The sequence below is a fragment of the Coenobita brevimanus genome, chromosome 71 (assembly GCF_032717465.1).
Source record: "Coenobita brevimanus isolate Jiangsu-jjx chromosome 71, ASM3271746v2, whole genome shotgun sequence".
Lineage (NCBI taxonomy): Eukaryota > Metazoa > Arthropoda > Malacostraca > Decapoda > Coenobitidae > Coenobita > Coenobita brevimanus.
The window spans coordinates 56,159,152-56,172,971 of NC_137024.1; the positions used below are offsets into that span (position 1 = coordinate 56,159,152).

General features: G+C 40.0%; 1 protein-coding gene across 1 annotated transcript in view; it reads right to left on the reverse strand.

Moving 5' to 3' along the window:
- The window catches only part of LOC145406874 (putative polypeptide N-acetylgalactosaminyltransferase 10), a 12,901-nt gene extending 3,383 nt beyond the window's left edge, over positions 1 to 9,518 (reverse strand). The window contains exons 1-7 of the mRNA XM_080277989.1: positions 9,443 to 9,518; positions 8,081 to 8,301; positions 7,171 to 7,390; positions 6,021 to 6,187; positions 5,237 to 5,425; positions 4,356 to 4,533; positions 2,346 to 2,463 (exon numbers count right to left, since the gene is read on the reverse strand). Of these exons, the coding sequence (XP_080134115.1) occupies positions 2,346 to 2,463; positions 4,356 to 4,533; positions 5,237 to 5,425; positions 6,021 to 6,187; positions 7,171 to 7,390; positions 8,081 to 8,285 (1,077 nt within the window). The 5' untranslated portion in view covers positions 8,286 to 8,301; positions 9,443 to 9,518. The remainder of the gene's footprint in view (positions 1 to 2,345; positions 2,464 to 4,355; positions 4,534 to 5,236; positions 5,426 to 6,020; positions 6,188 to 7,170; positions 7,391 to 8,080; positions 8,302 to 9,442) is intronic.
- Between the last annotated feature and the right edge of the window lie 4,302 nt (positions 9,519 to 13,820).

Below are 13,820 nucleotides of genomic sequence, written 5' to 3' on the forward strand. Positions count from 1 at the left end.
GCTTATAGTATAATATACATTATAATATGCTGATAAAACCTTACATAAAATAAAATTACAGGTATGGTACCCGCACAACTCGCGAATTCCATTCCTTCAGTGCAAAGCAAAATGGGATTTGATATTACTGCTGCCATTTTAGCTTCCAATACCTTGATACTGACTTTGTAATGATGGATGCCAAACACTGGAAAACACGTCCTCACATGGCACACATGAACTAGAATGACTGGAATAGATCAAAGCTCAGGTGAATGGACTAAGAGTTGCCTGAACAGACCTCAACATCATTCTTCATCAGCCTATTTCTTGCAAAATGGGGAGTGGGTCATATCTAAATACAGTACTGGAAAGAGAGTATGAAAGAGAGAGAACTACTAACAGAGTGCCTTGTGAAGTGACCATGACAATCTTTCACACATCATTGAAACCCTCAAATTTTGGTTCCACTTCACTAGCCAAAGCTATCCACACAATATTTTTTTCTTATTACTGGTTTTTCAATTCAAACACAGCCACTCTATCGAATTCCATATCATCACCTGTTCCATTTGTACTCCATAACTACAAGTTTCATTCACCCATATCTATCATTTGTCAATTTATTCACTCCCTCAGCTTCATAGCTGCTTTCTCACACATCCATTTACCATATCAAGCCATCTTCATCTTGGCCTTCCACACTTCTTCTCACCCTTCAACCTCACTCACAGGATACAGTATATTTTTCACCATCCTATCTACATTCATTCTCTCTATATAACCAAACCATCTAAATATGCTCTACTGTTCTTTTCCATTTGCCCTTTATTTCTCTTCCATTTGTTACGAATCTTCCATTTCATCTTTTTTTTTTTTTCGCATTTTTTCTAAACCCATTCCTGTCATACAAAACTGGACCAGATGGGCAATCACCTGGTCTGAAAATATCTGAACTGATGAGAACAACCGACTCTTGGAACTGGCTGCCAAATGTACAAAACAGAATACACGATGTTACGAGCCTGTCATAATCCCGTCAAAATACAGTTAGGTCAGAACAATTATGTAACATGCAAATGTTCCTGTACACCAGGAAACCATTTACTATGCTAGGTGGTAACCATATAACCAAACTATGACACCCAGTGGTTTAATGGGTAATTAAGGTGCTCCAGCTGGATGGAGCCTGAATAGGTTTATATCCAAGGGGTGGTTGGGGTTTGTTGCTCACGTAATGCCACTCAGGAATGAGTGAGGCCAGTCACTCTCATCTTAAATGTCAGGAACAACTTGCCTACCCCTGGGCTCCTATGCTCCTCATGGGGCAATACAGGATTAGAGGATGTATCGTTTCATTTTTTAAGGCTCCAACATGCTTGCATGCATCAGCCTTGGTCACCTAATGGCGGCTCTCCAAGCTGCTTGATCTCTGGCAGCCTCCCTGTTCAGTCCCTTAACCCTGAGGTCACACTTAATGATCTCGTCCCAGGTCTACTTTGGTCTACCCCTCGCAACCCCACCCCTACTTTCACAGCTTCTCACTGTCTGCACCCAATTATCATCCCCCCCATCCTCTCCACATGCCCAAACCACCTCAATCTACCTCTCTTTATCACAACACCAATACACTCCAGTACCATCCTACCTCTCAACTCTTCCACTGTAAACCTAGCCCCCCCAGGCCTTGCACTCAGGGACGCACTGCACATCCACCTAATCACTGTCATTTCTGCATGTTTGAGCCTGCAAATATCCTCTTCCTTTACAGCCCAGGTCTCACTACCATACAGCACTACACTCCTAACACATGCCGCATACAAAGATCCCTTAGAACAGAGGGAGAGCCCTCTCAATATCAGGAAAGGCAACAGCTCCTTAAACTTCTTCCAACCACTCCTCACCCTAGCCACAGAGTTAGCTCCAGCCTCACCTCCAGCACATGTCTCCCAAAAAACAAAACTCTTCCACACACTCAAGAGACTCACCAGCAAGTTCAATCTTTTCATGCCTGACAATCTCCAATTGCCCTCCTCAACACACCGCACAAATAAAATCACAATTATTTCGCAGTCTATCTCTAAAACCACTACATCTTTGATGCACCCACTTATCACAAACATGGCACAAGATGGAATTACTTCCCATACCCTTGTGGCAAACTGCACATGGCCACTCTCCCTCTTCTTTGAGAGTACTGCCACCAACTCAAGATATCATCACTTTTTGTTTTATCTGCATTTACTCTTAAGCCCTTGTGCCCCATACCATCTCTCCACGTCCTAAATCTTTCCTCCATATGTATGTATGTAACACTACTTAAGCCTATCACGAATACTAGATACATGAGTAAAGTATGACAGTACCTTGAATGACAGTTCATACTGCTCACCACCCCAGATGTCCAGGCCAGGGTCATAACCACCTAGCTCCCAGAAGAATTTGCTACTGATGGCAAACAGACCACCAGCCATTACTGGGCTTCTGTAAATGTAAATACACATGAATCATTTTACAACATGAAACATTTAACACTTTCACACAGCAACGTACTTGCCAATTTTCATTATTTCCTACAGCATAATATAAGGAGACATCATCATCATCATAATCATCTTCCAAACTTCCTTTCCCACGACAGGATGGGGTAAGGTAGGGTCCAGACAGCTAGAATGAATATGAGGTGGGGGCATTCACCATCCACACACTCAATGTACAGCTGCTCTCAGACGACTGCCCTTTCCTCTCTTCCTTCCTTCTTTCCTTCCTTCCTCTTCTTTTTTTCTTTCCTCTTCCTTCTCTCTGTGGGTGACACTACACTGAGTGACATGCCAAATGGTTTCCTGTACACCAGGAAACCATTCACTATGCTGGGTTGTAAACATTTAACCAAATTATGGTGCCTTGTTGTTTAGTGGGTAATCATGGCACTCCAATCGGATTGAGCTTGTGCAGGTTTATGTCCACGGGGTGGTTGGGATTTATTGCTCATGTAATGCCCCTCAGGGATGAGTGAGGCTGGTCACATCATCATCATCATCTAATCCGTGTTGCCCCACGAGGAGCGTTGGAGCCTGGGGCTAGGCAAGTTGGTCCTGACATTTAAGATGAGAGTGACCAGTCTCACTCATCCCTGAGTGGCATTATGTGAGCAATAAACCCCAACCTCACCTTGGATATAAACCTGCACAGGCTCAATCCGATTGGAGTGCCTTAATTGCCCACTAAACCACCAGGCGTGATAATCTGGTTATATGGTTACCACCTAGCATAGTCAATGGTTTCCTGGGGTACAGGAAACCATTTGGCTTGTCACTCAGTGTAAAGTCACCCAAAGGCTGAATAAAGAGGAAAGAATGAAGGAAACAAAGACAGAAGAGGGAGTGTAGAGTCACCTGTAGGCATTAGGAAGAGGAAACAATGATGGAAAAAAGATAGAAGAGGACAGAAGGAAAGAAGGAAGGAAGAGAGGAAAGGGAAGTCACCCGAGAGCAGCACTATATCGAGTGGGTGGATGGTGACTCTCATCATAAATGTTAGGACCAACTTGCTTAGCCCTGGGCTCCTGCACTCCTCATGAGGCAACACATGATTAGATGATGGTGATGATGATGAAACACTAAACAAAGTTTGGCCAGTTGAATGGGTCACACTCCAATTCATTTACCATTCAAGCCTCCAGAATCCTGGCTCCACCTGATGGGGAAGGGGAAACATATTGCTTCAGACTCATTTACTAGACAATGTCAATTTGATGACTGTCAAATTAAAAAAGGGTGCCAAAACTTTGCCATACACTCCTCAGCAGAAAATTCACCAAGCCAGATCACTCTCTTGTCACTTCCTTGGCCTCAACAGCTTCCATACCTCTTTCTCACAAACTTATTTGCCACATCTATCTACCTTCTTAGCCTAACATGCCTTCTATCCCCTTTGCACTCACTCAGGTATAGCATTTTCACAACTCTATTGACATCCATTCTCTCAACATAAACAGCACACTCCCTTCAACTATGATGTCCACACTCACTAATTCCTTACTTTCCATCTTACTCATGAACTTTCATGTTCATGCCACACCATAGTCTCTCTCACACCTGTATGTTAGAATGGGCACTAAACCTCTTTCATGCAAGCCTCTCGCAGCTACAGCACTCGTGCGAGTTATATGGGGGGGAAGTCAGGCCATTAATGTGGTAATTTTTACTTTAATCATCTATATTTACTAAACAATACCAACAAAGAGTCTGTTCAGTCTTGATATATTGCTAATGTAATTCCCTGGCTGTAATAACAATCTAGTTAGCCTAATACATATATCCAACATTTCACACCCACACCCACACACACAAAAATTTCCACTATACAGTACTAACTTGAAAGGCTCAGGCATGTTCTTTTTGTCTTCCTCCAAAAGTGGGAGGCGCTTATAGAACAGTTCCCAGTCAAATGCTCCACGGGCACCCTCATCTTGAGCTCGGTAGGCAAATGTTTCAAAATCTATGACATCAATGAATGGGCACACACAGGTGCGGTAATCCTTCTGAATTGGTTCTGAAATAAGATACAGGGTATCAATAAATCTCCCGAAATATGAATCTCTCAACCTCCATAAGAGTTAACAAAGATTTAATGAAAGGAATGAACTCTGACGGACAAGGGAAAGAACGTAATTGATATTCTACTGCAACACATAGACAAAAAGAGAGGTATTTAACACCTTATGCTACCTAATTGAAGCTTGGCTGATTAATTGTAGGGCTGACAAAGCAGACAGCCTTGAAGAAGGGCTGGAGAACTAATCTGATCTAAATAACATTAATTCTCAAGCACCTTGTATGTGCTATAACACCTAGGGTTGCAGAATTATACCAAAACCTCTGTGGCTGCTCCGGAAAGGTGTGTACCAACCTATTCAGTTCAGCTGAGCTTCTCTTTATTTCACCATATCTCTGGTTTATCTATATATTCTCTCCTGCCAGTTTTCTTTGTGAATTACTAAATATGATACTCTTCCTCACAATTTTTTCTTTCTTCAGTGCACTACAAAAATTACATAAAATTATATTCATCAGTGCTAACTAGCAACGTATAATTAAAAAAAGTGAGGGTGAATTCCCCGAGCTAGGACCAGTGAATCATATAGCTCTGCAGGGCAAGGAGAGATCCTTCCCCTGCAGAGCTATATGGTCCACTGGTCCTAGTTCAGGGAATTCACCCTCACTTTTGTTACTTGGAAGTGATATGGTTAACTTACCTAGCAAAGGTGGTAGCCAGTTGGTGGTGCACTCAGTATGAGAGTCGAGAAATATGAGGACATCTCCTTTTGCTACCTTTGCCCCTGCAAGTCGAGCACGGATGAGGCCTGATCGTTTCTTCAAATGCACCACCTTTACTTTGGGCAGGTTCTTACGCACATAGTCATCCAATTTGTCCTTCAGAAAGCCTGAAAAAAAACGTGTCTGTAAAAATTACAGAAAAACTCTAAAACAATCATTCTCTCAAGACTGCCATAACATGGAGAGTGGAAGCAGAGAAGTGGCTGGGCAACAGACAATGAAAAAAAAAAAAAATACTTGCCACAAAGGTGCCAAGACAACTACGCTTCAAAGGTACCAGTATGCAAAAGTATGTTAAAGAATTAATATAAATCAAACATTTTTTGTTTTACAATTACTGTATACACTCTTATTTGATGTCATTCATTACTTTCCCTCTGGATCCTCATGCCCCCCCATGGCAATTACTCACACTCCAAAGTGACGAACCACTGACCTGGCATAAAGTTACAGATTCAGGGTGCTGGTGACATACTAAGAAATTTTCCTATATCAAATGTCCACTTGTAACATCAGTAGGTCTAATAGGATGTCACAGGGATATACAGAATATAATATGATAATCAACAAAAATACAGTGTCCAGCATTTTCTTCCACTCTCAGCAAATGGAAACTGCTGCCATAATGAGTATCAATAAGAAATACTAAGGGGCAAAACAGTAAAGCAGACCCAACTGAAAGAACCTGACATGCAAACAGACCCTTCGTGCTGGCATCATCAACCAGGATAACTTCAAGCAGCAACTCATCAGGGGAGCGATTTACAACAGACACAGCTGTGCGGAGGAGAGTAGTCCAATGCTCATTGTGGAATGGAACCACCACTGATGCACGTGGCAGCTGGGCTAGGTACACCTTTTCTTTGCATCTGCAAGGACAGATTCATTAAGTACAATATATGAATATTAACAGTGTCTGAAACTACTCTCACCCACTATCAGCATAAATGTGAATGGAATAGTGGAATGCTTGGTTAAACCAGTCCATCTGCCATCCGCATTTTCCCCAGGCACACCACAATAATCCAATACCTCATTCTCAGGACCCACTCCAACTCTTCCATTTATATAATCCATCACTGATACTCTTATTGCAATGGTTCGTTAATTTTTTATGGTCATGCCCCGTACAGCAGTTGGTGCTCATCTCCATGCTCTCTCATTTCTTCATTTCATATGATCAAGCAACGTTGGGTCTGGTTAGTACTTGGATGGGTGACTGCCTGGGAACACCAGATGCTGTTGGCATAACGTCCTCCCTACGTGTCAAGTGGGGTTGGTGGAGGATTAGTGCCACTCCCTGTAAAACAATTAACTCTAAGCCCTTGGCCACCCTGTTTGGGATACATGGCGTCTGGCAATGAATGATTGAATGAAGTACTTCATATACACATAATTACAGTGCATTGCAATACACAGGTATAAATACAAGAGCAAAAATGACTATGTAATCTTTCTTCACAATATATATACCGCGATATTACATGTAAAACCCTCAAAAATGTCATAAAACTCCACATGGTTATAAACAAAACTGCATGTTCATAAACTTCTGTATATTCCTCACTCATAAACTTAAGCCATAAACACAGCATGCTTGTTCATCATGCCCTTCTTATTTGTTAAATTCCCTTCTCACAGTGAAAAATGAACCATACAGCAACCTAGCCTATTCAAAATACAAAACTATCACTCTTGTTTGCCTCATAAATTTTAATACCTCAAATGAATACACAAAAATGCATGTAAGTGGCAAACAGGAAGTTGTGTCCAAACACAGCCGGCAACTGGTACTGCAATGTCGCAATTTGGAATTATGAGAACAGTAAATAGAATACAGTATTATACGTACTTAGGATGTCTAAGATCATGGAGGGATCTGTTAAGTGCAATATCATCTGAGGCCCTTGCATTGAATCCATTAACCTTGTAAAGTTGGTCCTTCTCAGCCTGGAACTTGGCAGGCAGGTAGTAGGCCTGACCCTTCTCCCCTGGTCCAATCTGTTTTTCCTCTGCTGCCAGCTGAGCATAGTCATTCCAGTCTCTATAGCCTTCTGCTGCTGGTAGTTTACCTAAAATTGTAATTTATAGTAGTTAATAAAAATGAATGTCATCAGTATGGCAATGGCAGTCCTTGATAAAAGTCAGTGATGTATTCCAAATTATCAACTTTTTCCAAATATCTGATACAGTAAATTACCAGGTATGGGAAACCCACAATCAGCTTTACTGTCAGCCAATGGAACTTTAGAAGAAAAATTATCTGTTATTCAATGTGGCCTCCATTGCCAAAAAACTGGAAAAATAAACTGACTTCTGACAAGGATTTATGTATTGTTTCGAATGGCTCTAACAGTAGGTTCCAATTCCAACCCTTGTGCAGTACCGTACTTACATCTTTTGGTTGCTACTCTTTTGAAGTAATTAATGATGAAGTACTGAAACTGATAGAATCCTGGATTTATATACAGTGTCCTGTACATATTCTCTTGGAATAGTACACAGTAGTTACACATTCAAGTTTTAACTACATAGCTGCAGTTGCTTGCCATACATGGAACTTACAATTCATTCAATACAGGTATGGCAAAATAAATGACATCCTTACTCAAGATACAAGTATGTTCTGTACTATATAATGGACAGGGACATACAAAAACTAAATATATAAATAAATAAATAGAAGTTCATAATCAACATAAGGTATTGTACCATATTTCCATGTACCTGTTCATCTGCAAAACACTAAAAATCAAACTTACTCTTTACTGGTATTACTGGCTCTTGAACTTTAACAGGCTTCTCCTGGATCTGCTTCTCTGGCTCAGGCTTGGCCTCTCGCATACTGATATCTGACTCCTTAGCATCATATTGGGCTTGGCGGACGGTGAGATAAGTCCCGGCCAGGAACACCACCAGCACCAATCCCGTCTTCAGCCACCACAGTAGGTTGCGACGGATCCTCATTATAACAGCGTGACTTCTGTCGGGTGTGGAAAAAACACAAATTTAGTGTGCCTGGAGAGACTTGTGGTCGTGGTCTTGGTGACACGAGAGACTTTGCAGTACCTCTTCCTCAGATAACTTTCTATGTGGCATCAGCCTCCTACAGCTTCTGATCTTCTTGTATGTTGGGGAGGCAAATGATGAATTAAAATAGAAAAATAATTGTAAAAGAGATTCCATTATGAAAGTGTAATAAGCCCAATAAAATCATTTTTAAAAATGGTGCTATAAAGTCTACCATTCCACCTACAATATAGCCATTAGGCACAAAGCCACAAAAAATTCAGTTTCTCTGCTGTCTCCATACTCCACTGAAAGCATCCTCATGATACTCTGGATTAGTTGCTGAAACTGCTTTCTCAGCTGAATTAAATTGCTTTGCAGCAGAAATACTAATACTCTAAAGTATCCAGCCACTCTTTAGGCCCTTTCTGTCCAAACTTTCTCATTATATTTTCTTTAATGCTACATGATTAACATCGGCAAACTAATTTAAGCCTCAGACTTCCCTGGACTACAGAATTAATAACCAACCTGAAAAAGCCTTTTAATCTGAGAATGTCTTTTATATTCTTTGTGTTATTTATGCCTTGTGATAAACATTGGAAAAATACACTGGGAATTTGGGCACTCGAAATTCTGTGCCAGGAATCACTGCATTTGGGCACCAGAAATTCTGTGGCTGGACACACTGTGAACTTGGGCACCACAAATTCTTTGACTGGACAACGTAAGAATCTACCCTCACCCAATGGGTCATAAACTTATTCTTTATTGGGAAATTTGCAAATGAAATGGTACTTATAAGTTTGGTGGCAGGATGAGCTGGTTACATGATGAAAACCAAAGTACAAAAATTTGTCCCTGGTTTATTCTCACACCATGGATAACGCAGGCTAAATGTTAATAACTAGGGCACTTTACCTTTCCAAAAAAAGGACAGTTCATGCATAACAAAGCTAACAATAATGATCTCTGTGCGATAACTTTTGACATTATCAGTACCTCGGTCTCGTAGCCTACATTAGTGCATTTGGTTTACCGTTAGGTATTCTGTAGTAGATAAAATCCAAAACCTACCAAGTGAGCTGACACTCAGAATACACTTACAATCTTACCAATATTTGTAGTTAATGGAGTAAGTAAACTAGCAACTCCCGGCTATACATGATGTGTTATCGGCTGCCACTATCCTCCCACAACACTGACACTTGTTCTCACAGCTGCTTCCGCACTGATGCCACGTCAGACACAGTCATTGAGCTATTCGATGTCCATTTTGCACCTCAGTCTTCATAGCGAATTATAATTAAGGGAAATAAATGCTCTATTTACTAAATCTATAATGTTCCAACCCATATCTATGACACTTTGTTTATTTCTTACACTAGAACATAAACACCAATGTTGTGAAGATCTGGTAACAATGCTTTGGACAATAACAAAACCATGGCAAAAAAATAGCGCAGTACCGTCGCAAAGTTTATTCGTCCCATGAAGCTTTGTGAAGGATTGCAATATTTATATATTTTTATAACCTGTCTGATATTTACTCCTTGACATTTTAAGTGAACTGGTGCCACATATAATTTAGTTCATTCTACTTGGTAAGCCACACCGATGTTGCTATATCGCTTACCTATTTTGCACTCTAGTAACGTCAAAATGTTTGAAGCTTTATTATTCTAACAGACGTTAGGAAGAAAATAAGTTTGTTTTTAAGTATTTTATTGAATTGTAGCTCTGTATGTATATAGTCTAATAATTGTTGAAGGACACGATTATTACAAAACTCGGGCACCGTAAATTTACTCTGAAAAATTATTCATGCTTATAATTATGCACTTTCTTAAGATGTAGATTTCTTACTTTTTTTTTTTTTTTTTGAGGTTAAAAGACATTTTGCAATTTTCGATGGCTTATACCGAGGTCAGAAATAGCAAAGCATAGGCCTACTCATGTAAATCCAAGTGTTGCTATGCTTCTCCCTCACAAGGAATTTGCCTTCATTACCTAGTGATCTGACGACACACACACACACACACACACACACATGAGGGGTGATCAAAAAGTTCAAAGCCTGACCCTAGATTTGAGTTTTTGCTGCAAATGTTTTAGTGTTGAAGTGCCAATAATGTACACCAAGGTTATATATATATATATATATATATATATATATATATATATATATATATATATATATATATATATATATCGATGACCTGAGGTTATCTTTGTTAACTTCCTGCAACGACGGAGTTCTTCAGACCACTTCTTAACTATGGAATATATTGGAGACTGGTACACGTTGACAGTGCTAGTGTGATTTTCCGCAAGTGTCTCTCTCTCTCTCTCTCTCTCTCTCTCTCTCTCTCTCTCTTTTCAGAAAGTCAGTTACAGCACGTAGCTTGATTTTGAGCTTTCCAATATCCATTTCGATTTGGATCTGAAACAGAAAATAAAATATATACATGACAATTCGTAAACATGATTTACAGGTTCAATGTACGAAATTTAAACCCTAAACCATTAACACTCAGTCTCTTCAGAGTCAGATAATTTTTCCTTATCATCTTTCGTGGTATGTGTATGTACACGTATGTATGTATATATGATTGTTGATTGTACCAGTGGTGTTTATTCCCCTAGTGCTAATGTAAAGGTTCATGTTCAATCGAGGGATGTATTCCAGGACAGAGATGATATTGGGTAACTTTTCAAAGTGTAAGTCGTGAATCAACTTCCTAAGCTTAGTCATATTTACAAACTTCTAAGCTTAACCGGTAAATTCTTCTAGGTTTACGTATATTTGCAAACTTTTCTAAACAGGAGTCGTGAATCTCTCCTAACGTTAGTCATGTTTACAGACTGTTCTTAGCTTGAGTCATAAATAAACTAAGCTTAGTCATATTTACAAACTTTATTAAACTTATGTCGTGAATATACCCTCCTAAGCTTAAGCTGTGAATAAGATTTCTTGTATATGCATTTGCCCGTATTCATAAACTCTGCTGTGCCATTTACTAGAATATTTCTTGTACAGTATATACCTTTGCCTTCACTCTTGCAGCTGCCACTGTAAATCTATCTATCTTTCCATCTATCTATCTGCCTGCCTATATTTATTCATTTTTTATTTATTTACTTCTATAGCTAATTCCAGACGATTAAGTTCAGGAAGATACAGCCTTCATCAAAACCTTCATCAGAGGCTTTTAATAAACTGACTAAAAAAAAACGTCCACTGGTATCATGAATAAATTATAGAATACGTTTCCGGACTGAAGGGGTCAAGTGAGCTAGGGGAGGGTGAGGGGGAGGGGGAAAGGAAAGAGGAAGGGGAAGGGAGAGTCAGGGGGAAAGGGGAGGGGAAGGGAATGAGATCCTGGGAAGAATGAGTGAAGGATAAGTAATGTTTATAAAGTCTGTGTTACCAGGAAAGCGAGTGTTGAAGCAAGCAGGGGGTTGAACCTGGAGAGAGAGAGAGAGAGAGAGAGAGAGAGGAGGAGGAGGAGGGGGGGGAATGCAAGTTGATGACGCTGCTTTTTCTTTCTGATCCCAACCCACACTCAAGAATCTGCCTATCCCCTACATATGATTGAGAGAGAGAAAGAGAGAGAGAGAGAGAGAGAGAATGAAGTTACATTCCCCCCTCTCTCGTATCCCAACCCACACTCACCCACCTACCTACTCATCTGCATGATTAGTTACATTCATACTTCTTTTTCAACATACATTTTTTGGATCGTCTGGGAGTGCCACTGACCTGTGCGAAATAAGTTGCAACAAGACAAAAATTTAGGCCAAGTTTAGGTAAAAGGAGTAGAGGAGAAGCTGTACGCGTTTATTTGTCATCACTTAACTCCACTGTCATGCTGGGATTTGGACGACAGTGAAGAGGGTCAGCAGTTTCAGAGTCAAGGTGTTATTCCAAAGTAGTCCCCATATGGAGCAGGCTACCCTTGTGTCTCTATAATTAACAAGCACTATCTTACCTTCATCACATCATCTCATGTTTCTGATGTGGTAGTTTAGGTCTCGCCACCGTAATGTGTAGATTTTCATGGCATTTATAAGTTCATTGGTTACCGATCTGGAGAAATTTATTATGTAGAGGGAAATTCAAAATCTGACTGCAATATTGAAAACCAGGATATTATTGTATGGCTGCTGTTATTGATTTTCTTTTTTATTCTCTCTCTCTCTCTCTCTCTCTCTCTCTCTCTCTCTCTCTCTCTCTCTCTCTCTTTCTGGTTTGATACTGATTTACACTATACTTGTTTTCGTCTATGACCCTTAGTTGTGTGGTAGGATTGCGTCTCCTTGGTTGCTAGTCAGTTTTATCAGCCAGTAAATTAACAGAAAAAGTTACTGATTTTTATTGCATTAAAAAATAAATAGTAGTAGTAGTAGTAGTGATAGTAATAGTAGTAGTAGTAGTGGTAGTAGCCCCAGGTTCATCTGAAATGTGAGCCTAGTGGACGGCAAGCTGAACTTGTCTTTTTCCTGCAATCCACCATCCTCCTTTCGGTGGCTAGGGAGGGAGGTGAGGGACGTCTTTCATAAACAGCTAACGGCTGGGTGACTAAGATCAAACACTCATCCAGACCTGAGACCACAAGGAAATTACAACGCCACTTTCACGTCCCCATAGGCACCTTTGCATTACATAGAGGCAGTCTGTTGCATGGTACGTTTATTGCACGGTAGAAGAAAAAAAACTGCGAGGGAAAAATATAGGGTTTACATACCTCAAAATATATATTATCTCTCAAAATCATACACTGCAACAATTTTTTTTTCCACTCGGGCGCGAAACAGTATATATGTGATATTTTGCGGGACTGAGTAAAGACATCGGTGTTTTGTTTTGCCAGAGCATAGACTTAAAACGGGGAGCTTTGAACTAACCATTATTAAATTTAATAACATCGTAGACCCCTGAGTGCCGAGACCTGGATAGAGGATACTGTTATAAAATTTACCACAGTACCTACTTGAAACAAAGATTAACACACCATCACAGGGCAACAAAATAGGAATGGATGGAACGTGATGAACAGGCTCTGATAAACAGAACAACAACATGTAAAGTAATCTGCATCTCTCTTCGGAAAAAAAAAAAAAACACTGAGTTAGTGATTTATATCCCTGAAGCTTATAGAGGATGTACGCCAAAAATTATGTGTTGCTTAAAGTGAAATTGAGAGGACTAGAGTTGGATATAATATTAAATGAAATAGTAAGAGTTTTGGAATAAAGAAAAACGTACCGTATTTAACAGGAACTTGACGTGAAAAGTAGTGTTCTTTTATGAGTGGATGCTTGATAAATAACCAAGGTAACAAGCTGGTCACCCATTAATGGAGTGGTTGAGCGAGGACGACGTTTAGGCTACTGTTAAAAAATGAGGATGGAATAAGTGAGCAGTTAATGTAATAAATTCGAGTGAATATTTACGGGAGAGGACTTAACATGTGCTTTGAATAATGCAGG